This window comes from Notolepis coatsorum, assembly GCF_963971535.1.
Source record: "Notolepis coatsorum genome assembly, chromosome: 16".
Classification (NCBI taxonomy): Eukaryota; Metazoa; Chordata; class Actinopteri; order Aulopiformes; family Paralepididae; genus Notolepis; species Notolepis coatsorum.
In genome coordinates, this window is record NC_140180.1 from 84209805 (window position 1) to 84236317 (window position 26513).

Genomic DNA, 26513 nt, shown 5'->3' on the forward strand with positions numbered 1-26513 from the left:
ACGATAACTTCCCTTCACTTCCCTGCAGGTCTGTGGATTTTAACCAGGGGCCTTCTGGTCACTATTCCATACGTTTAAAAAAAGATGTTATACCCCTTTTGTCTACATTTGATTGATTATTGATTGATGTTTTTTTATTTTCGTGTCTTACATACAGATGTATGCCCAGCCCATATGGGCTTACAAGACACAAACAATAAGTATAATAGTATACTTGACAATAAGTTATATAGACCAAGATGGCCACAAAAAAGAAAACAAAATAAAACGTAATATAACAAGCTGTAAACAATGTATGTAAACAAAGAAACAAGATGAATTCATAAAATGATATCGTGTGTTTTGTCTCAAGTGCCATACTTTCTCCAAAAATCCTGCAAAACTGAAAATCTCCTCCACAAAAAACCAACTCAACATACAACTCTTGACTGCCAAAACAAATCGGGATTTACAAATAGAATTTTCTCAAATAAAGCCCTCCTCAAATCAGTGTACAAGGGGCAATAAAAAACTAAATGATATTCATCCTCCACCACTCCCAGATCACAGAGAACACACAACCACCACTCCTCAGGTTCACCTTGGAATCTAGCCCCTTCCACAGCAAATGGCAGGGTGCCAGACCTCAACTGGGCACACAGATACCTCCGTCTTCTCTTTAAGTTTAACATTACATAAGGTTCAGTAAAATACTCATCTTTAATTTCAACATATTTTCTAAGTTTAGTTTTTTTCCATATCTCCACCTTCCACTTATCCTGATGGATTGTTGATAATTTTGTTTTAATTGTGAACCTTACACTGCAGATTGTTAATAAAAAAAATCATACTTAAGTCAGCAGAAGAAAAAGAATCATAGACATCTCTCTTGACCAGGGATGACCGTGTGCTCTCTCCCAGTTAAATATCTTTTTAGTCACCCGTCATTTGGCAGCAGGACCAGGTGGTTCCATAACCTAACCATTTCACCTTTTTGTTTGAGTCCCAACCCAGCCCCTTTTGCTGTATATTTATGGACTCCCAAGACGTATCTCATGGCACAGTTCTGGATAGCATTACATTCAGGTGCATCATCAAAACCCCATACTCCAGCAGCATAAAATAAAACAGAACCAACCATTGAATCAAATAGTTGTGTAAATGTTGAAAACCCAAGGTCAGTGCACACTTTCATTTTACTCAACACACACCCTAGCATCCTTCCTGCTGACTCACAGTATGTTCCTTCCTTCTATGAAGCTCATGTATTGCGGCTAGGTGGTGCAGTGAGCCCAGCTCTCCACATTGTTTTCAGTTTGGCTGGTCGTCCGTACTAATACAATTGGCAGTATTAGGGGGAGGGAAAACTGAGGGGTGGAGATCGGACGTTGTGGACAGCGACTCCTACAGGTCGGTTGGTGCGCCTGCGCAGTAGAATCAAGAAGCGATGGGGGCGGCGCCCCTCCAAAGCGCAGACCCCTGACGCTGAAAGATCGCGCCTCGCAGGTGAAAAGACGCAACGGCTGCTACCTCGAGTATCGGAGGGGACTCGTGCTATGTATGGCTTCGTCCACATTGCAGCCAGCTTGTGGGAGGCAAGAAACAGCGTTCGAGACAGGGGAGGGTTGAATTGGACGATACGAAATGGGGATGGGAGAAAAAAAATTAAAAAAAAGCTCATGTACTAATTAAAGATAAAACCAAGATATTTACAAGAATGTGTAAATCAGGGGCATTGGTCCAAATTGAAACGTATGTTTACTCTGCTGTTCATGTTTTGCGACTCCTACTGGTCGGTCGGGCGCCTGTTCAGCAGGGAGGGGATCTGGGGGAAATAGTGTGAACCTCCGCACGTGTTACGTTCCCCCAGTGAAACTCCTTGCTGTGGGGTGAAAAGAAGCGGCTGGCGACTCCACATGTATCGGAGGAGGCATGTGGTACAGTAGTTCTACACCCTCCCCAGGACAACAGTGGGGCAATGCTCGCAATGACCAGGAAGGGAATTGGCATAACGACCATTGGGATGGGTGAAAAATACAGAAAGCCCAAAAAGAAAATAGAATAGAAAAAGATACAAAACAAGCAGAGAAGTCTGTATCACATTATTTTATTAGCCAGTACAGTGATTTACTGCGTTTTAACATCATCCTACTACAAACCAAGGAGTGATTTCCAGAGTTTTAACACTATGAGATTAAAAGGGTGACAGCGATGTACAGACCCCGCCACAAGAGGGCAGTAAAATCCATCAAACCAGAAAACAGAAGAGCATCTTAATAGAATCCAACCGATACACGGCTAATACAAATGGAACATTTACATTATTATCTCACTATTCTCTATAACGCCAATTAAAATGCATTTACTGTGCGACTCCAGACGATAGCAAAATAACGACCCTAGGCGTGTGAACGGATCCCCTCCTTCGGCCCAGAGAGCCTCCTTGTTGGGCAGAGTACACTCTGTAACTGAATGTCTACGACAGGATATTGATATTTACGATAGTTGCAGCATGCGGGTAAATACTGTCATCCACGGCGGATGACAAAGAGGAGGATGATGTGGCAGCGAGAAGCAGTAGGGGGCCTCTGGGACCTGGTGAGGATAACATGATGTGTGACGTGTGTACGTGTGTCTGTGTGTGTGTGCGCATCCTCTCAGGGCGCCAGCGGGCCCAGGCTCAGCTCCACATGGTGCGTCAGCCAGATGGCCTCGGTGGACACCTCGCTGCCCTCCTCCAGGGGCCTGATGGGAGCCGCCAGGTTGCGGAAGTCGTGACGGATCCTGAACGACACTGTGACCTCCCCGTCCTCCTCCCTCTGGGGGACCACCTTGATGAAGAAACCGATCTTGTTGGATTTTCTGAAGGCGACGACACTGTGGGAGAGAGAGAGAGTGAGAGTGAGAGTGAGAGTGAGAGAGTGAGAGAGAGAGAGAGAGAAACCCAAGCTAAGAGTTTCCTCTGAACTACTGTAGGAAAAACTGCTTTTTCCAATGATGCTTCCAACACCTGGAATGCCTTCCAACTGACTGAAACTGAAGGTTCTTCCTTTCTTTGCTGCATTTAAAAGAATGATCTCCGACCACTGTGTCGACGTGTAACGGTTTATTCTCATTTGTTGTGCCTACTACTGTTAACTGTGTCTCGTTTTGTAAGCTCGTCGTCACTGTAAATGAGGGTAGCCCCAGTGTCTCACAAGTTGAAATACATCTTTGAAATTCAATAAAATTAAAAAAAAAAAAAAAAGTTAGATTAGTAATACACAAACTGTGTAGATGGAGGTGGGAATCAAAAGTAACTCCACAGTTTCACTAGGATCATTAGGGTTATTATTAGTGTTATGTATAATTTAGGGCTGTCAGTTTATCGTGTTAATTAGATGAATGAATTACACAGCAAATTATCGCATTATAAAAATTAACTCAAAATTAATAAATAATAATAATAATTTATTTAAATATTTTTTTTCTCTCATTCATTCCATAAGAACGTAGAATACACATTTACAGACTTTTTTTTAATATGGTCCATTTGCATGTTCTTGGTATCTGATTCTAGGGACATCTATGGATCTTATTCCCAGTGTCAGAAATACTGTGTCCGTTACTAGGCTTGAGTAAATTGTAATGAACCAAATGAGAATATCAATTAATTCCTTTTTATCTTTGACTGAATAACACCATGCCAAAATTGACCAGACCTGAAAAATCTAAGCAAATGAATAAATGGAAGATGATTAAACAGAAGGTTTTGTAGATACAGTACTGAATTCTGCCATCCGGACACATGCCATTTGAAATACGATTATAGAATATAGAATATCAGGCCTAAAATGGTTATGCGATTAATTACATATCCGGTAAATAACGGTTTTCTTTATTCCATCCCATTCAGTACAGTGTAGGGATGTTCGATATTGGATTTTTTACCGATACCAATATACCAATATTGTCCAACTCTTAATTTCCGATACCGATATCAACCAATACCGATGTATGCAGGGTTTCCCCCGCAAAAAAACTGAATAATTTCAGGTAATTAACATTACATATCTCTTGTTGTGGAATTAACACAACATTATGCATACTTTTGACGATAAATAAAATCAAAATTTGTTCTTACTTGCTTGCCTGGGTAAATAAATGTAAAAAAAATATATATTAAAACAGATACCGATCATTTCCGATATCACATTTTAATGCCAATATCGGTAGGTCGATAATATCGGACATCCCTAGTACAGTGTGATTGGTTCAATGTGTTATACCTCTCCATGTAGTGTTGTTACAGAGGGAATATATCAATGTTAGCTTGGGAGTGTGAGCACCATGTGTGCAGGAGTTGAGGTAAAACTAAACGGGTAAAACTTATTTTAAAACACTAACCTGCCTCACCGGTCACATTTGAACTGTTATGTTTTTCATTCATAGAATTATCCACTACAGTTATATTCTTGAACGCATTGAAAATGGCAATGCGGCAGTTCCCTGGCAGTAAGAGGTGTCAGGGCGTCACCTGAAGTGTTCCGTCTGGTTAGGCCAAGCATGATTGGTTACCGGCTCAGCAACCATCGCATAGGCCAAGCGTGATTGGTTACCGGCTCAGCAACCATCGCATTGGCCAAGCGTGATTGGTTACCGGCTCAGCAACCATCGCATAGGCCAAGCGTGATTGGTTACCGGCTCTTTGGCATTGGAGGTCAAGTGTTTGTGTTTCTTACTCTGGGTCGTCCTGGAAGTCTTGAGGTTCAGCCAGCTCATCGTACTCAGCGGCAGCATCCTTTCCTGCCAGGACCAGCTCCTTGGGCGGCACCGCCACCTGGAAGCACAACAAGCATGTAAGAGTCCAGTGTAAAACAGTCTGGGGGCCATTGATATAGAGGTATAATGAAAGCATGTAGTACAGTGTAAAACAGTCTGGGGGCCATTGATATAGTGGTATAATGAAAGCATGTAGTAGAGTGTAAAACAGTCTGGGGGTCATTGATATAGTGGTATAATGAAAGCATGTAAGAGTCCAGTGTAAAACAGTCTGGGGGCCATTGATATAGTGGTATAATGAAAGCATGTAAGAGTCCAGTGTAAAACGGTCTGGGGGATATAGTGGTATTTTAAATGGTGGTGTTATACCTTAGAGAGGTTAAATGGTGGTGTTCTACCTTAGAGTGGTTAATAGGGCTGAGCCCAAACGTTCGAACCTTCGTTTGTTACGTTGGCATTCAAATTCTAAATCAACATTCGAATTTTTTATAAAAAAATTTAAAATAAATTCTATTAAAGTGCCACTTGCAGGCTAGTCTTCAATTATGTGTAGTTTACATCATTGGTATCTATTTTCATTATTTATTTTTTTCCATTTGACGCCGGAAATTCCACTCAGAAAGGGTTAAAAATGTCCACGCACGAATAACATGTATGGAGCCAATCAAAAAGCTTATCAGACAATATCAGTGCCGTGACGTCACTGCAGGTAGCTTTTCCCTACTTCTCATACACTACAATGGAGTTTGACGAGCGCAGAAAGCCATGTCCTTGATCCAAATGGATGCCTTACAAGACGAAAATGGGTTTAATCGTCGGAGAGACTTTGATGGACCAGCTACTACTGCATTTTTGGTTGAAACAAGGTAGTTATAAGGTTTTTAATGTCGTAAAAAATAACTACATTTACCACTAGGCAGCCTGTTGTTCAGTACAGCAGCGCTATTGGCTGTCGCCTTATCCCCGTCATGGGTCATAGTACCAAGCTAGCTAGCTAACGTTGACGTTAGCATTATGTCTACTGTCGTGAACCATTTTAAATCGGGGCATGTAGAGGAGTTTCGGGAACGAGTAAAATGTGCAGGTCCTCTTCTCAGACCTGTGGGGCAAAGCACTGCACGCATCATGCCGGCTAGCAAGCTACACGTCACGGCATGTTGATACGATAGTAGCCCCTTTCGTGACTGATGCACTCGGTGCATCACAGTCACGAAACGGGCTACCACGATAGCTAACTAACGTTAACGTTACAAGCTCAAACACCTTATAACTACTACTACCGTCGTGTCCATACGTTCACTGGCAGAATACTTTGCGAGGACAAACGTATACAGGAGTTAGGAGTTTCGAGAATGCCGGCTAGCAAGCTAGCTACTAACGTTATATACACAATATGTACAACGACAATGATTTACATTAGTATTTACTAGGGCTGACCCCTATTAGTCGACTAATCGGTCGAAAGGAGCCGTAGTCGACTGCCAACCTCTTAGTCGAATACAAAAAAAATAAATAAAAAATTATAACCAAAAAAAAAAAAATTATCATTCTTTCCAAAAGAAAAAAAAGAGTCCTAGAAGCGTGGCTAACGCTAATGGCACGCATACCAGAGGCTAACTGCCTACGAAAACAGACAATGTTGACTGGAAATGGGTCATTGATAATGCGATGGGCAGATTAGACACATAGCCATAATTTAAAACATAGATTAGGCGATATTAACGTTAACATTGAAGTGGTTGCTGGGCATTCAAGGGGGTAAAAAGGAAAACACGGCCAGCTGTGAAAGTGTTAAGATGACACACGCACGCTATGAAACATGGATTAAAATATGCATGTGCGTGGTGGTTGTGGTTGGGCGGACAAAATGTTTGATAAAAACGCTAAAACTGGGTCAATTTCGATAATTTTTGGCCTAGTCCACATTGTTTATTGAACAAAAATACAACCTGCAAGTGGGCCTTTAATTCTGTTTAAACCAATGGGGTTTTTCTTCACAGTTGCAGATAAAGATTAGGCTACACTAATATTATAGTATTAAAAGAAACTGATGAGTAACTTATATTCATTAAAGAAAGTTGATTTAATTGATTTAGTTGGGCTGGGGCTTCTCCCTGGGCTGGGTCTGGGGCTGGAAAGTTGATTTAATAAAAAGAAAAATACTAATTTAATCAGATTAATCACTTTATTCAAATTGAGGATTTAGTTTGAGGATAGTAAAGAAAAAAAAAAGAAAAAAAGAAAAATTACTTTATTTTTTTTATTAAAAATGAAGGTTCGAACGTTCGTTCGGAAAAACCCTGACGAAGTTCGAATCCCAAAAACAGGGTTCGGGGACAGCCTTAGTGGTTAAATGGTGGTGTTCTACCTTAGAGAGGTTAAATGGTGGTGTTCTACATTAGAGAGGTTAAATGGTTGTGTTCTACATTAGAGAGGTTAAATGGTGGTGTTCTACCTTAGAGAGGTTAATTGGGTGGTGTTCTACCTTAGAGAGGTTAAATGGTGGTGTTCTACATTAGAGAGGTTAAATGGTGGTGTTCTACCTTAACTCATTCAGCGCCATCGCTTAATGAGCCAGGGGGCGCTAGAACGCCATCGCTTTAATCAATGGGGAGACTGCGAGATTTGCGAGTGCTTAAAATATATCTTATATTATAGCTATGGGTCTAATACACCCGTCGATTGTCAGTGAGTTGCTTCCAGTCAACATGCACAAAACAGATTGTTTTTTCATCCGTACATTTCCGTTTTATACCGTTTTGAATGAGTATAGTTTTGGTGATTCTTAGTAATCCCAGGAAAAGACGCGGTAATAGCGTTTTAGTGGAATACACTAAACACGTTGTAATTTTTCACCTGATTATCGAATCTTCCTGACATCAACGCTAAATTATCATTATCCTTCCTCGTGCATACATGAAATGGCCCTCGTAGCGCGGCGCTCCCCCCCACCCCCACCACAGCCAACGGTGAAAAGCCACACACACACAGCTCCGATCGCGGTAGAAAGAAATATCAGATCAACGCAAGATTTTATATATAGAGTCCTTACCTGGTCTGTGATGTAATGCAAAAGAAATAATCCAATTATCTGATCGCCATTCCAAATACTGCTTGTGGAGGTCCGTCCCACATTGCCCGGCATTGCATGCATATGAAGGGGGGGGGGGCAGCATCGCAGATGTAACGTTGTAAACGCTAGTCCTGCCAGAGTATATAAACCCCGCCCGCACGGCTCAGATCGGCCCAGAAAATAAACTACACCATTTCTAATAGAGTGCAATACTGGCTGGAAGGCGTAGGCGGTGGTATTTGCCCTTTTGCTAGCTCAAACCCATTCCCAATGATAACATCAGGCTGGATGGATGAAAAATGTATGGATATAGCTAATAGAAGAAATAACGATTAAAACCTGAGTTTTCTCGTGATTGGCGCTGAACGGTTGGCGAGTTATCTTGTGACTGGCGCTGAATGAGTTAAGAGTGGTTAAATGGTGGTGTTCTACCTTAGTTAAGAGTGGTTAAATGGTGGTGTTCTACCTTAGTTAGAGTGGTTAAATGGTGGTGTTCTACCTTAGTTAGAGTGGTTAAATGGTGGTGTTCTACCTTAGTTAGAGTGGTTAAATGGTGGTGTTCTACCTTGGCCGTGCTGTTGACGTTGTCCGGGTCGCCCTCCTCACAGTCCAGCAGGGTCACATGGGTGATGTTCTCCACCGGGTTGGTCAGGGTCAGCAGCACCTGGCTCTCCTGAAGACACAAGTTAACAACCTACATTAACCTTCTAACCTGCAAACAACACAGCACTGGAGGTCAATACAGCACTGAAGATCAATACAGCACTGAAGATCAATACAGCACTGAAGATCAATACAGCTAAATACAGCACTGGAGGTAAATACAGCAGTGGAGGTCAATACAGCACTGGAGGTCAATACAGCACTTAAGATCAATACAGCACTGAAGATCAATACAGCACTGAAGATCAATACAGCACTGAAGATCAATACAGCACAATACAGCACTGGAGGTCAATACAGCAGTGGAGGTCAATACAGCACTGGAGGTCAATACAGCACTGAAGATCAATACAGCAGTGGAGGTCAATACAGCACTGGAGGTCAATACAGCACTGGAGGTCAATACAGCACTGGAGGTCAATACAGCACTGAAGGACAATACAGCACTGAAGATCAATACAGCACTGACCACTTGTTTCCGTGGTTTTAATTAAATGCTGTGTTCTGGTCAGACTTAATGGAGAGACATTGATGTTAAGCCTTGATTCCATTGTTGAAAACACACACATGTTCCATTTCAAAACGCCATACTTTTTCCAAACTCATATTTCCAAACTGATCTGTAGAGTTGTAAGACCGTATTTGACATTAGAGTACTAATAGCTAGATGTTTATTATGTAAATAAATTATTTAAAAATTAACCAGATTTTCTAAATACCAAACCAGAACAGTAGGTGTCCTATATCATGCACAACCATTAATACATAATGCTGGACTGTGTTATGTGTACCTACTGTAGGAGTGATATGAGGACTGTGTATGTGTAACTAGAAGGGATATGAGGACTGTGTGTGTAACTACTAGGAGGGATATGAGGACTGTGTATGTGTAACTAGGAGGGATATGAGGACTGTGTGTATATGTAACTAGGAGGGATATGAGGACTGTGTGTGTGTAACTACTAGGAGGGATATGAGGACTGTGTGTGTAACTAGGAGGGATATGAGGACTGTGTGTGTAACTACTAGGAGGGATATGAGGACTGTGTGTGTAACTACTAGGAGGGATATGAGGACTGTGCGTGTGTAACTAGGAGGGATATGAGGACTTTATGTGTAACTACTAGGAGGGATATGAGGACTGTGTGTGTATGTGTAACTAGGAGGGATACGAGGACTGTGTGTGTAACTACTAGGAGGGATATGAGGACTGTGTGTGTAACTAGGAGGGATATGAGGACTGTGTGTGTAACTACTAGGAGGGATATGAGGACTGTGTGTGTAACTAGGAGGGATATGAGGACTGTGTGTGTAACTACTAGGAGGGATATGAGGACTGTGTGTGTAACTAGGAGGGATATGAGGACTGTGTGTGTGTAACTAGGAGGGATATAAGGACTGTGTGTAACTAGGAGGGATATGAGGACTGCGTGTGTGTAACTAGGAGGGATATGAGGACTGTGTGTGTAACTAGGAGGGATATGAGGACTGTGTGTGTAACTACTAGGAGGGATATGAGGACTGTGTGTATGTGTAACTAGGAGGGATATGAGGACTGTGTGTATGTGTAACTAGGAGGGATATGAGGACTGTGTGTGTAACTAGGAGGGATATGAGGACTGTGTGTGTGTAACTAGGAGGGATATGAGGACTGTGTGTAACTAGGAGGGATATGAGGACTGTGTGTATGTGTAACTAGGAGGGATATGAGGACTGTGTGTAACTAGGAGGGATATGAGGACTGTGTGTGTGTAACTAGGAGGGATATGAGGACTGTGTGTGTGTAACTAGGAGGGATATGAGGACTGTGTGTGTAACTAGGGGGGATATGAGGACTGTGTGTGTAACTACTAGGAGGGATATGAGGACTGTGTGTGTAACTAGGAGGGATATGAGGACTGTGTGTGTGTAACTACTAGGAGGGATATGAGGACTGTGTGTGTAACTAGGAGGGATATGAGGACTGTGTGTGTAACTAGGAGGGATATGAGGACTGTGTGTAACTAGGAGGGATATGAGGACTGTGTGTAACTAGGAGGGATATGAGGACTGTGTGTGTGTAACTAGGAGGGATATGAGGACTGTGTGTATGTGTAACTAGGGGGATATGAGGACTGTGTATGTGTAACTAGGAGGGATATGAGGACTGTGTGTAACTAGGAGGGATATGAGGACTGTGTGTAACTAGGAGGGATATGAGGACTGTGTGTAACTAGGAGGGATATGAGGACTGTGTGTGTGTAACTACTAGGAGGGATATGAGGACTGTGTGTGTAACTAGGAGGGATATGAGGACTGTGTGTGTAACTACTAGGAGGGATATGAGGACTGTGTGTAACTAGGAGAGATATGAGGACTGTGTGTGTGTAACTAGGAGGGATATGAGGACTGTGTGTATGTGAGGAAGATTCAAGAGATTTAATCGTCACATACATACACAAGACATATAGTGAAATTAAGGTGGCCATGCCCGCCTTCGATTGTGCCAAAATACAATAGAATAAAATAGACATGATAAAAAGTAAATGAGGACTGTGTGTGTATGTGTAATTGGAGGGATATGAGGACTGTGTGTATGTGTAACTAGGGGGGATATGAGGACTGTGTGTGTGTAACTAGGAGGGATATGAGGACTGTGTATGTGTAACTAGGGGGGATATGAGGACTGTGTATGTGTAACTAGGGGGGATATGAGGACTGTGTGTATGTGTAACTAGGAGGGATATGAGGACTGTGTATGTGTAACTAGGGGGGATATGAGGACTGTGTATGTGTAACTAGGGGGGATATGAGGACTGTGTGTATGTGTAACTAGGGGGGATATGAGGACTGTGTATGTGTAACTAGGAGGGATATGTGAAAAGACACATTTAAATTGCCTTGTGTACATTGACAATAAAGTAATCTTCTTCTTCTAATATGTCCCCTTTAAAATAAGCAGTTTATAAATTGAAAGATCACTATGACATCATAATGGAGAAGCAACATGGCAGCAGGGGGACACTCACCTTCATGTAGCGTAGGTTTGGAATGGACATGATTCGGACCTCAGGGATGTAGCTCCTGTGTGAACAACAGCATGTAAGTCGATGCACTGCCAGGGCAGAGATAGGGGCAGGTATGGATCAGGAAGAGATCAGAAAGGTGAAGCCTGATACTCACACAGCCACCAGCTGGATCTTGAACTTTATTGAAGTGGGGTTGAACTCGGGTTTGCTCAGATTGTGCTCACATTTCTAGAGACAGTAAAAACACATCTTTAGCGTAAATTCGACTTTTAAGCAGAGTTGTTTACTCACACCTGCGACGGTCACCCCGCCTTTTAATGTAATGTATTTTCTGCGTCATGCGTGTCTTGCATGACTTGTCATTTTATTTGGTTGTTTGTTTGGTGTGCGTTCTAATTCGTTTGCTTTTTTGTTTGGTGTGTGTTTTAATTATGCATCTTGTTTGTTTGGCGTGTGTTTTTATTATTTCCTTTGTTTGTTTAGTGTGTTTTAATGATTTCCCTTATTTGTTTTGGTGTGGTGTGCGTTTTAATTACATACTCACTCTGCAGCGCTACATTGTAGTATAACCAGGTCAGTAGTACTCACTCTGCAGCGCTACATTGTAGTATAACCAGGTCAGTAGTACTCACTCTGCAGCGCTACATTGTAGTATAACCAGGTCAGTAGTACTGACTCTGCAGCGCTACACTGTAGTATAAACAGGTCAGTAGTACTCACTCTGCAGCGCTACATTGTAGTATAACCAGGTCAGTAGTACTCACTCTGCAGCGCTACATTGTAGTATAACCAGGTCAGTAGTACTGACTCTGCAGCGCTACACTGTAGTATAACCAGGTCAGTAGTACTCACTCTGCAGCGCTACATTGTAGTATAACCAGGTCAGTAGTACTCACTCTGCAGCGCTACACTGTAGTATAAACAGGTCAGTAGTACTGACTCTGCAGCGCTACATTGTAGTATAACCAGGTCAGTAGTACTCACTCTGCAGCGCTACACTGTAGTATAAACAGGTCAGTAGTACTCACTCTGCAGCGCTACATTGTAGTATAACCAGGTCAGTAGTACTCACTCTGCAGCGCAGCGAGCGCTTCATCAGCAGGTGTTTGTGTTTGGGGTGGAGCTGAGACGCCCCTGCAGGCTGGAAGTCAGGCTGCAGCAGCCGCTGGCGCAGTGTGGTCACTGCAGGGACACCACACACACACACACACACACACAGAGCATCAACTATGTTTGTTTTTGTTCCATTTGAACCAATTAAGCCTCGATTTAGCTTAATTGGTACAAGATGAGTAAAAGAGCGAGAGTGATGGTGGTCAACAGTGGGACAGCAGTGGTTGAAGGCCCTACCTTCTGGCAGGCTGATGGGCCTGGTGTACACATCCTCAGGTAAGGGCTCCACCTCGTCCAGGGCCTGGGCAGGCTCAATGTTGATCTCCTTCTGGTCCTCGCCCTCTTTAAGCCTAGCAGAGCCCAGACACACATACAGTATTGCCGTCAACAAACAACATCTTCTTTTCATGACTGGCATTGAATGTGAATGATGTGAACTAGGGATGGGCACGAGTAATGTTCTCCCAGATGGAATGAATTACTCGAGTAGTGCTTGAGTAGTTGTTTTTAGAACAAATAAAGAGTGTTGCAGCAGCAATAACAAGATATTGCGCAGAGTCACACACACATGCGACTGATTTGATTAGGTCTCGCTCCGTGGACATAACAATGCACAGCAATATACTCTATGCTTAATGCGTATCGTCAGTCAAAGCTGTAATTACATTACCTCCACCATCTGCTACAGGTCTCTCACTCATGGAACGGTATGTCCGTATCAATACTAGTCTATGAACGCTACGCAAAGTGGGTGACATGTTGTTGGCACAATTTGGAAATGCACAAACACAAACCACTGTTTTTATCCTTTAGATAACACTAAGCTAGCTTTCAACGCAACAAGGTTTTCACGGTACGCTCTCACGCTCCACAGCTACTAGTGTTGGTCTTCCTGCAACAACTCACGCCTTGTGGGATTTCAGAGCGAGATTTCTGTTTCAGTGGCACAACAAAGCACTTTTGGGGATACAATTTTTTAAATCAAGCACCCTCAAAAAGCACTCGAGTGCAGCTGAAACGCGATTACTCACGCCCATTCCCAATATGAATGCGGCGCTACAGCGTGTGGCGTATTAAAACTAGCAGTAAAAGTGGACATGGACACTTGACTCACACATTCAGTGAAATTCCAATCTCTTATCAAGCAAAGTAAATAGGTACTTGCAGCTAAAAGGCGGCTTCTCATGTCGGGTCAGGTGCAACTGTGTGTGACAGAGGGAGATACTCACGACAGACCAGCCAGACTGGATATGGGAGCTCCAGGCCTTTGCCTCTGCAGTCGAGTTCCTAGTCCATACTTTTCCTTTGAGATGGTAAAGAAAACACATCAAACTTTGCCTTCCTCACATTAGAGAGGGCTCAATAATACAAACATCTGTTGATTGTATCTAAAGGCTACTAAGGGACATTTCAACAAAATGGCATTTAAAAAAAAATTTAAAGTGAGAAGACAAACTGGTCAGACTACTGCTTGACCTTACTCCTAGAACCCACCTCACCCCTGCCCACTTTGACAACCTAGGATGGCTTAGAGTAGACGACAGAGTACAGCAACTTGCAATGGGCCTGGTCTACAAGATACACTACACGACCAAGGTACCCATGTACATGTCAAAATAATTCCCAAAGGTCAGTGAATACCACGATCACAACACCAGAGGGAGCTCCACAAATCATGTTAAACCCAGATTCGGCTCAAATAAGGGACTAAACACGTTTCGCAATTATGCCACATCAATGTGGAACGCCCTACCCAAAGCTGTAAAGGAATGTGGATCACTACCCACTTTCAAAACCTCTCTCAAGGGACACCTACGGGAGACTGCAATTCAAAACTGGCCCCTGTAAATATCCTAACCCAACCCCCTCCAATGTACAGTCATTTACCTAGTATGGTTGTCAATAGTCCAATGTACAATTTTGTTTGTTTGTACAGTGTCTCCTCCCGCCCCCCTCAATGTACAGTTTTGCTTGTTTATACAGTGTGTCTCCCCCCCCCCCAACCACCTCCAATGTAAATTACCCAGTATGGTTGTCAATATCCCAATGTACCCAACCCCCCCCACCCAACCTCCTCCAATGTACAGTTTCTACGTCAAATGTATATACTCCCTTTTCTTGACTCCTTCTGTATCACAAACAGTACTGTATTTGCAAATCTGGTATGTCATAAATGTATAGAAATGTATAGTAAAGGGCTACATCTGCTCCTCCCTCCCCATCAACATGGACCCCCTGCAATTTGCATACCGCCCCAACAGGTCCACGGAGGACGCCATATCCCATGTGCTGCACACAGCAGCATCACACCTGGACAAGAGGCAGGGGAACTATGTGAGAATGCTATTCATCGACTACAGCTCGGCATTCAATACCATAGTCCCCTCCATACTCATAGCCAAGCTCAGGGACCTGGGCTTGGGCTATGACCTCTGCCAGTGGGTCTTGGACTTCCTGACTGGCAGACCCCAGGTGGTGAGAGCAGGCAACTGCACCTCCTCATCCATCACCCTCAACATAGGGGCCCCCCAGGGCTGTGTTCTGAGTCCCCTCCTCTACTCCCTGTACACACACGACTGTGTGGCTCAGCGGAGTAGCAATACAATCGTCAAATTTGCTGACGACACAGTGGTGGTGGGCCTGATCTCTGCCAACGACGAGAGGGCCTACCTGGAAGAGGTCAAGGTCCTGGCGGGATGGTGCCAGGAAAACAGCCTCTCCCTGAACGTCAGCAAAACAAAGGAGATGATTGTGGACTTCAGGAGGTCGGGGGTCAAGGACTACAGCCCCCTCAGCATCGACGGGGCACCGGTTGAGAGAGTCAACAGCTTTAAGTACCTCGGAGCCTACATATCCGAGGACTTGACATGGACCACACACATTAACAGTGTTGTGAAGAAGGCACGACAACGCCTCTACTTCCTCAGGCGCCTAAGGAAGTTCCAAGTCAGCCAGAAGATCCTTAAGAACTTCTACTCATGTACAATAGAGAGCATCTTGACCGGCAACATCACCTCCTGGTTTGGGAATAGCACTGCACAAGACCAAAGCAGACTACAAAGAGTGACACATTCAGCCGAACGCACAATTGGAGGGGGGCTCCCCACCCTCCAGAACATTTACTACAAGCGTTGCAAGGGCAAGGCTAAGAGAATCATTAAAGACTCCAGTCACCCGAACAACTGCCTCTTTGAACTGCTGCGGTCAGGCAAGCGATACAGGAGTCTCAAGGCGAGCACAGAAAGACTCAGAAGAAGCTTCTATCCCCAGGCCATCAGGCTGCTAAACGAACAATGAATGAACACTACACAACAACAACCACCAAACGCACATAGCACACACATCCACACGCACACACTCACTTTAAACAAACACACTGTAGCACCCACTCCACACACTTATAGCACACACCCACTTTAAACAAACACACTGTAGCACCCACTCCCCACACTTTATATTTATGGATGAAGGATTGCACTACAACTCGTACACCTTACTGTAAATTGTACCTAAAATTGTACCTCATCCCATTTCTGCTTTGCACTAGATAGTACTGTACATTAGTACACTGCATAGTATTGTGTATTGTATATTATATGGTAACTCAGAACATTGTACATATGTCTATACCGAACACTGTGACCTCATTTTCTTCTTCTAAATTCATGCTATATTATGTTATTATGTTATTTGATACTATCTTGTCTAGCACAGTCTCTGGAGCGTAACAGTAAGAAGCATTTTGTATGAAAGTATTCTGTACTTCTGTATGACAACTATTAAAGAACTTGAACTTGAACTAGATGTAGCAGTACTGACTATCTGTATGTCATGTATGTCATATACTGTATGTCCTGATGAATTGAAAATGGGGGACCCTGATGTAAACAAGACGAAAGTCTTTCTCTGGTCTGCATCTACTGTATTGTACCCATTCTGCAATCTGTTAAAGTTTTCAATCAATCAATCAATCAGAAATAAGCAGATAAAACCACATTGACATAATTTCACAAAAACAGGGGCTTCTTTTGGTCTGGGGTAGGCTCAAGACTTTAGGGCTCTAATCAGTATTAAAAGGTGCTATATATATATATATATATATATATATATATATATATATATATATAAATAATACATCCACAGATCTTTTAGAAAGGTGCAGAATAAAAAGTATTGCTTTTGACCCCAAAATATTATTGATTAATATTATTATTTATGCCTCAGAGGACAGAGGTTTGTTTACAAACCGATGTACTTTCTAAGAACTATATATATAATTTATAGTATTGCTATCTGTCCATTCTCATTGTCACTTGAGTGCATAAACCGTGCCTTCATAATGGCTTAAAGAAAATAAGAATCCATCGGTTGGTTGTCATTTTATAGCGTCGTGAATATAAGGTTTATCGCGCTTTTCGTCTCGTCTTTTTTCCAGGAAGCTAGATAATAGGCTAAACGTTGGCGCCGTTATATCAAACGCCATTTCTGCTGTATATATACGAATGAAATAAAACAAACTGCGTAGCATCCGGACTATTACAGAGCATCTATGGATGAAATGGGGGCGGCGGGGAACGCCGATTAGTATTATTGATTAGCAATACAGTGTGCGTTCAGGTAGCCAATGTCAGTGATCGATCACGTTAGGTTTTAAAACAATGTCCAATCCAGCTGTAATTTGGGGGAATAGTATCCTACCGTCAGGCCATGTGATCGCCGGCAGCATTTCGTCATTTGTCATCTGAATCTGGTAGATCGATATGTCCATTGGCTAATCATAAATCCCATTATTCCAGGCTGAAATATGCGATCGGTAACATGATCAAAGATGGAGGGTGTTCGTTTGGAACCGAGGCTCATATGAAACGTCCACATACAGTGAAAATTATTTTTATTTCAAATGCCCTCAATGATACTGCAGTGGAACGATGGCGCCCCTAAGCGGATCTGGCCGGTATTGCATGTTTCGAAAATCAAATATGTGGGTAGGTCATGCATCTCGATCGCGGACGTTAATAGCATTATAAATATGGAATAAAACAATAACAACTCGCCACGAGTTAACTCGTGGCTCTGGTCCACAACGCATGGAATCGAATCACGAGTTAACTCGTGGATGGTCCCTATAGTGTTAAAGAAAATGTTTACGGGTCCAAAATGAATGCCCCCCCCCCCCCTCCCTATTTCCCCATGTGGAATGCACCCTATTGGATAAATGACATGCTGATGCTCCAGTGCGGCATCTAGTGGCTGAATGTCATATATAGCACCTTTTAATTAACTAAATGTTTGGAACACATCCCACTTGTCCTCTACCCCTGGCCAACAGAGAGCCTCCTATTGTGTGGGTTCGTCTCATGTCGCCCCGGGGAGACATTCATGTGACCGGGGACGTCTTTCAGCTACACAGAGGACAAGAACAACACAGTCTAGTTATCTACAGTTTTGTTTTTTTGACTAATAAAGTTGTGAAAAATACAACTCACCACCACGTGAATAGTGTGTTGCTGGGAGGAGGGAGGGGCGGCGGGGGGCGGGGGTATAAACCATAATATCAGTGAAGCAGAAGCAAAAGGAAACAGAGAGAGAGAAGAACCTGGTGAGACCAAAGCAGTCAAGCAGAGATTAGTGGCACCTGGCGGCGTGCAGCAGCGACAGAAATGCATCGTGGGAAGGAAGACGTTCACAGCATAGATATATATAACTAGATGGTGCAAGGCGGAGTCTCCAGCGTAGTTCACCGGCGGCCATCTTGCCACAGGCAGCACGCCCACTCATAACATGAATGTCTATGGTGCATGTACTATTGAAATAACCATAGCTTGCTCAATTTTCATAGTACATGCACCATAGACATTCATGTCAGAGCTTCCCCTAGGATTTTTTTCAGGGGGGGGTGGTAGGCCCACAAAACTACTAGCGTTTTCGCGGGGTGCGCGTGTCACGGATACGTGGTGTCAACAGTGTCGTCATAGACGCGCGCAGTAAGGTGGTTGTTAGTATCGGTGCATTTCTCTACACTGAGCTGAAATGAAACGATTTAACCACCGTTAAAAAAACCACAGTTTTAATGTCTTAGTGAAGATTGATTTATATGAAAACCGATGTATGTATAATTTAGCTAGCTCACCAACGTTACTGTGATTAAAGCAAACTTTAATAAAAAAAAATTAAAAGAAATAACTTTTAAATACTTTTTTTTTTATGATTATTTTTTCTGGAGGGGCGGGGCATCCCGTTGGCGGTGGTAGGGGAAACACTGCATGTTATGAGTGGGCGTGCTACCTGTGGCAAGATGGCCGGCATGTGGGTCTCCATTGGCCAGCAGCGCGGGTGAGTCATCTAGCCTTTATGTCTATGGTTCACAGGACCTAGTATTCCATTTGTGTATTTGCTGAGCAAAAATTAAAGGTGATGTAGATACAATTTTCATGTAGAGTAATATATATATTTATTAATACATTCAGAGATTTTAGAAAGGTGCAGAATAAAAATATTGCCCCCCCCCCCCCCCCCCCCCAAAAAAGTTTTGATTAATGAATTTATCATTTAAGATGTTGATGGGTCAAAAATGTATGTTGTTGTTTACATGTATCCCCTCCCTACTTCCCATTTCCCCACGTGGAATGCACCCGATTGGATAATTGACATCTAGTGGCTGAATGTTATCTACAGCACCTTTAATTGAGCATATTCACACGGTGGCCATTGGCTCTTACGTCATGCTCAGGTTGGGATTCCTTTCCACGAGGAGCATGACATACTGTAAGAGAAAAATAGCAGCCGTGTGAATATATATATATATATCCACTCTGTGCAGTGTGAATATGGTCAACGGCCTCTCAAACCAGGAAGGAGAGAAGAAGAGTCACTTTCATCCCCTCATCAGACAGACCACAGTAGGGCTGGGTATCATTTCATCAGTTTGATACAGATACCAAGATTATCCTTTTCGATACCGTAGCATGCAGAGTTATGATGCGCTGTGTGAGCCAATCTGAGGCGTTGTTACATTTTGGATTGTGGTTGAACAGAAGAAATGTTATATCAAGGAACAAACATGCTTATTGGCTCAGTGACACAGATGAGATTAGGTATCGAAATATGGTGTCGCACAACACATCATTCCATAACAAATTTCGATACCACTGCGTTTTTCGATACTCGATAGTATTGAAGCAATTCAATCGCTACCATAAAAGTATTGAATTTCGATACCCAGCTCTGAGAACACAGTTCTGCCGAGAACATGGTTCTGTTGAGAACACGGTTCTGTTGAGAACACGGTTCTGTTGAGAACAGTTCTGCTGAGACCAGTTCTGTTGAGAACACGGTTCTGTTGAGAACAGTTCTGTTGGGAACAGTTCTGCTGAGACACAGTTCTGTTGAGAAGAGTTCTGTTGAGAACACGGTTCTGTTGAGAACAGTTCTGTTGAGACACAGTTCTGCTGAGACACAGTTCTGCTGAGACACAGTTCTGCTGAGACACAGTTCTGTTGAGAACAGTTCTGTTGAGAACACAGTTCTGTTGAGAACACATTGAAAGAGGTGGGTTAATAACAGAGCACCCAGACGGGAAAGGATTTCTCTGGTTGTCTCATCTTGTTTGCTATCATTTTGTCTGTTGATTTGCACTGAAACTGAAAAGGAATTTCCTCCTGGTGACAAATACAAGTCTCTAAACCATTAACAGTCGTGTCATACATTCCAATATTTCTGTCTATTGAACAAAATATGCAAATTTCAGATTTTGCCACTATTGCTATGAATGAGAACCAGTCAAATGATCAATTGAGAACATGCACCATTTGTTGTTTCCCAGAATCCTGAGAGATAAGAGCAGTTATAATAAGAGCAGTTATCCCTCAGTAAGTATGAGCCGTGCAATTAGGCCAAAATAAAAAACAAAACGTATCTCACTGCAGAGATTAGTGTGAGGATTCTGACAAATCAGCAAGTCATGCGTGTGTGACTGTTGGTCCTATAGAGCAGGGGTTCCCAAACTGTTCAGGCCGCGACCCCACTATTATAGGAGATAAAAAAAAAAAAAAAAAAAAAACGTGTGAGTGTTGGTCCTATAGAGGACATGCAAGTGTTGGTCCTATAGAGGACATGCAAGTGTTGGTCCTATAGAGGACATGCAAGTGTTGGTCCTATAGAGGGCACAGTGTACCGAGAACGACAGCGGCATGAAGGGTCGTCTCCTCGCCAGCTTCTTCCTGTCTCTCTCCTGACGCTCTCGCTGGGCCAACTGCTGGTAATACTCAATCAGCTTGTTGATCTGCGAGGGACATACCATTCAGAGTGACGTCAACATTACGATACATAGAATATAACCAAACCCCTAACCCAACGATACATACTCATATGTTCTGATGAGAGTCATAGACAGAAAGCTGGCAAAATAGTTAAGTACATTTTAGATGCTAAGTGATAAGCAAGAACGCATCAGGTAGGGCTGTCCTCCACTAAATAAAGGTTTAGTCGACCAATAGTCATAGGACTTTGTTGACTAGTTGATTTAATAAAAATAAATTATTTAACAAAACCAGAGAATTGTGTTTCCCACATGCAGAAGGACGTCTTTAAATCTAGTGCCTACCAGGGTGCTGATGATCATATTTCAGCAAATAACTCATTCAGAATGTAAAAAAAGCTTTAAAAAAAAGAGACTAATCAACTTGACTGAGGACCAAAGCGACCGAACCGACTAAAAAAGGGGAAGCCCTGGAACACAGAACATAACATTATTTACACACAGTATTCTAAGAACGGTCCATTTGGAGCCCAGCCTGCGAAACATAACTTTATTTACACAGTATTCTAAGAACGGTCCATTTGGAGAACAGCCTGCATAACATAACTTGTGATCAGGAGACATGCGAGCGTCTGGAGGAACGTACCCGCTGGGTGTGAGGGTTCTCTGGCTCCTGCCATCCACCGCTGGCTGCAGGGAATAAAAGGCACAACAAAGGAAGCCCAGTCATCAAGAACAAAAGCTAAATAAAACAAGGCAAGTTTTCACCCTGTGTTGAAATTAAATAAAATGATGCAAGTAAGACTTTCAAAATAGTCTTGGACACAAGGATGTATCGACTTAAATTAGTACATAATCTACGAGTACATAAGTAAGAGTTGTATCCACATGAATCCATAATGAATGATCAGTTGTAGGTGTTCGCATCGCCTGGGACTCACCCACAGATTTGTCAGCCATACCCACGTCCCGGGAGGTCCAGCGACAGAAGCCGCAGGCCAGATAATAGGCCTTCTTCATGGCCGTTTTGGTGGGGTCGTCTGGGAGCGGAGCAGGGATGTTGGTGGCCCGGGTGGACAGGGTGTGCATGCAACACGGGCAGTCAAAGCAGTTAGCGCACCTGTGACACACAAGACAGTGGTGGCGTGTTCGATGAAACAAAGTAAGGAGAACATAGCACCACAGATGACACTCTGCACGGCTGGCCGATAGGTAAAAAGCGTGGCTAAGACGAGGTACGCCGAGATCTCCAACCTCTCGGTCTCACCTGTTCTTTTTGAGCTTGGCCTCTGCAGAAGGCATGTTCTCCAGGCAACTCGGGCAGAAGTGAGAGTCCACCTGATCACCAGAGACGGTAATAATTACTTTATTTGTATAGCACCTTTCATACAGGGGATTGCAGTTCAAAGTGCTTTACATCAGTAAGAAATAAGACATACAATCTGTGTAAACCAAGCAGCAAGAGCTAAGCATAAAGTGGGATAAAATAATGCAGATATATTAATCAAATCATATCAGAACATCACGTTCCAATAGGCTTCTTGAATTTCTGTAATCCATTACAAAACATGATAAATGTCATAGTATACACAGTGCAATACATTACAATAGTTCTGGATTACTGTTTAACAGTTCAAACCCGACAGGACGTGCGAGTGTAGCAGATAAACACCGCTTAGATCAGACAGAGACATTGATGTTGTGGGGAATGACACGAACACACACTGTAAACACTGTCTCTTGTTTGTTTCAGCATGTGAAATGGCAGCTCTGAATAGTTGACTGGAAGACAAGTTGCTATACAGTTGACAGCTCTGTCTGGGTGTGGTGGTGATGGTTTGTTTCCAGTACAAGCAGACTCGTTAATAAAAGGCCTAGTTTTTGGGTTGTATTCGCAGTGTTTTGAGAACATTAGCAACATTAAGGCTAAGTAGTAACGTCCTTTTACTAGTTTCGTTGACATAAATAATGCTAGTGAAACAGGAACGCTAGCTGTTAGCTAACTGGATGACAGGCCTGGTGTTAGCCTGGTAGCTTCGAACGAAAGTTGAAACAGTCACATACAACCAATCAGATGAGAGTATTCTACTAAATCGGTGATTGACATGTGGCTTGGCCACAACACGGCCAGTTTTATTTGACAAAGTCCCACCCACCTGTCAACTGCTAGGCAAGGCTAACAACAATGTAGCTAGTTGGCTAAGATAGCTGTCTGGCTTCTAGCTCAATATTAGCAGCAGAGGAGAAAACGCCACGTACCTCATGAGACACACATTCCAGGGACCTCAGCTCGCTGCAGTAGCGACAGAAATACAGTTGAGACAAAGGAGACCTCATCTTTTTCTCCCCGTGGACCAGATAAAGGACCTTCTCTGGTTGCAGAAGGGACGCCATCTCTCTCCAGTGCAGCCCAGGGAGGGAGCAGCTACTGAAGTCTGGACCACAGAACTAAGATCATCATCATCGTCTGTCTACTGCTCAATGTCGCCTCCTGGTGGTGAAAAATGATAGCTCTTAAGGGGAGACACTACAGGTGAATAGGGTAAACAAATTAACTAATAGATGTCACAATGAAACTTCCCCAGTTGATTACTTATATTAAGACAAGACTTTTTTGTATTACAAGTTTTCTGAAATTGTATGTTTAAATATGCAAATTAGGCATGATCTACTTAAATATGCACTAATTTGCATATAATTCCAGGACAGAAATCTGAACATTGGATAAAGCCATTTTCAAAATTATAGTTTCATTTTGTTGACATATTAGAGCCAAAGGTTATTACAGAGGGGATTTTGGATATCTCTTTTTATCACTCCATAAATCAGAAAATACTCCAGTCCATTTTTATGGTAAAATTCCATATTTCGCCATGTTTTTAGGAATAAAATGTGATATAAATCAGGGTATGAATGCGATATCAACAAACCCTTCTGTAAATACCTTCAGAACATAGATATGAATAGAACTGGAAGGTTTGGTGTATGTGAGTGCTACTGAGGTGGAGATTTCTGGCTCAGAGTATGAGGAAAAACTCTTAAAACTCATTTTTGGGAAAACGCCTTCAAAGTTCTGTATTGTAAAATGCCATACTTTTTTTTTTAAACAGATATTTACAAACACAATACCTAATCAAACCATTAGTAATAGACAACCTAAACACATGCCTGATAACTGAATAATAATAATAATAATGATGTTATTGAACTGAACAGAACTACACACAGGCTACAAACAGTGTAGTACAGTGTAGTACCCCCTAATAGGCAAAAGATATTTGAATAGATATCACTATGAAACTTTCCCAGTTTGTTATGTACATATAAACTAAGAAAAAATATATTGCAAGTTTTCTGAGATGTATGTTTATATATGCAAATGAGGCACTTCCCCATTTAATATGTGCACATTTATGGATGCAATAAGGCAAAATGAAGTAAAATAAACAACTAAATGTGTGTTATTGACGTTTTATTATCACTAGTGTCATAGAAGACATGTTTAGGAAGCCAAATATAACAAAATCTCAAAATCAACAAAAAAGTATATTTGACTATTTACCTGGGGTGTCTCGCCTTAAATGACGTGCGCTACTCTTGTGATTGATTGATTGATTGATTGATTGATTGATTGATTGATTGATTGATTGATTGAAAACTAGATTGCAGAATGGGTACATAGAGTACAGCTCAATACACACAATTGTTAAGGGGATACAGACCAGAGAAAGACTTTCGTCTTGTTTACATCAGGGTCCCCCATTTTCAATTCATCAGGAAACTAAGGGGAAGTGTTGTTTTAAAGGGGAAGTGTTGTTTTTCTTTTCAACAGTTTTATATGAATTCCTTGAATCACTAACATTCGGAAAATGTTTGTTAAAGGTGCTATAGATAACATTCAGCCACTAGATGTCGCACTAGAGCACCGGCATGTAATTTATCCAATCAATCAGGTGCATTCCACGTGGGGAAATGGGAAGTAGGGAGGCGATACATGCACGCAACAACATTCATTTTGGACCTGCAAAGTTGTTTTTTAATTATAAATGCATTAATAAATATTTTTTGGGGGAGAAAGTAATACTTTTTTCCACACCTTTCTAAAAGCTCTGTGGATATATACTTGTTTTTTTTTTTTTAAATCAAGTTCAAGTTTTTATTTGTCACATATAAGGTACATACATGCACATACAGTGAAATGCTTGATTCTGTATGAGCCTCCTCTTCCCACAGTAAAAAAAGTAAAAAGAATAAGAAATCGAAGGGAGGAGGCATGTGTTTTATGGTTAACACTTTGAGCGCCACTCACGGCTAATCTCGGGTTTACGATAGTGACGTTGAAAGCCACGTCACGGCTTTTCTCAGAATTTTTTATATATATATTTTTGTAGCGATCTGAAATCATATTGCATCACCCGAGCCTACCGTTGGAAATCCAGGGGCCGCCGGCGATCAGATGTGAAAAAAGCGCCCCCTATCGTCTCCCAGATTGTAAATCACCCTTTTGGAATGGACTCAATGAAAATAGATGGGGGGAAAAAAATATTCCAGTCCACATTTTCCAGTCCACTGATGCAGCCGGAGTTACCAGAGTTCATTCTGGATCCTCTGAGCTGCGGCGAGCATGGGTTATACTGTACACACGTTGGATCAATATACTTATCGATTTTTTTCGAATGGTGATCAGGAATTGGAATATACCATTTGGATACCATCTGATGTCAGGTAAGGAATCTATGTTATCAGTGTTAGGATAATCAGACTCGTTTTCGAGGAGATATAAGCTTTTTTGTGATATGTGCTCTAGCTGTTTCACTGTAAAATCCATGAGGAAATGAAAGCAGCTATTATCAGCGCGCGGCTCGAACGTGCGTGCGTGCACGTATACTATTGATCATCTAGCGTTTATTTGAAAACGATTCATAAATAGGCCGACAAATATCAACGTTCTGGAATCTTCCAGTAAAAGGCGATTATCATAGAATAGGTTGTTTTTCACCTGAAAACGGGTGCTTTTCAAAATGCTCTCAAACGGAAATGAAGCGATAAAAAACCAATCTGCCTTGACAACACTGACTGGAAAATGATTCTTTGATAAGCGACGGGCAGATTAGACACATAGCCATAATTTAAAACATAGATTAGGCGATATTAACGTTAACATTGGGAGTGGATCGTGGCATTCAAGGGGGTAAAAAGGAAAACACGGCGTGGCGCTCAAAGTGTTAATAACAACTGGTGTGACCCAGGAAACGTGAAGCGACTATCGGACCACTGCTCGGCCAACCTGGAGTTCATATCCATCAAGTGTCGTCCATTCTTCATCCCGAGAGAATTCACGTCAGTCATTTTGATCAGAGTTTGGCCTCAGAACGATGACTACCAAGGCACCCCCCCATGCTGAACACTGATGTCTCCTTGGCAAATTAGCTCAAACTTTCTATGCACGTTTTGAGGCTGAAATTACAACAACAGCCTACAGCCTAAATGGCCTAACCCAGTTGCACAGTAAATAACCAAGTATGGCTTTGTCAGTATTCCAATGTACAGTGTACAGTGTCGTCGTATGTATTGAGCTGTACTGTACTGTACCCATTCTGCAATCTGTTAATAAACTTTTCAATCAATCAAATCAATCAATCAATCAATCAAAAGGCCA

The 26513-nt window shown here is 42.3% G+C and overlaps 1 protein-coding gene across 1 annotated transcript; it reads right to left on the bottom strand.

Annotated features, from left to right (window-relative positions):
• Nucleotides 1-2070: 2070 nt before the first annotated feature.
• dctn4 (dynactin 4) lies at nt 2071-23301 on the bottom strand. Its single transcript, XM_084331621.1, has 13 exons — nt 23114-23301; nt 22122-22192; nt 21796-21974; nt 21501-21544; nt 20771-20878; nt 13827-13900; nt 12835-12947; nt 12557-12666; nt 11639-11712; nt 11485-11539; nt 8379-8486; nt 4701-4798; nt 2071-2856 (listed from the first exon to the last, which is right to left on the bottom strand). The coding sequence occupies exons 1-13, from the start codon at nt 23246-23248 to the stop codon at nt 2637-2639; spliced, it is 1389 nt and encodes a 462-aa protein (XP_084187747.1). The 5' UTR covers nt 23249-23301; the 3' UTR covers nt 2071-2636.
• Between the last annotated feature and the right edge of the window lie 3212 nt (nt 23302-26513).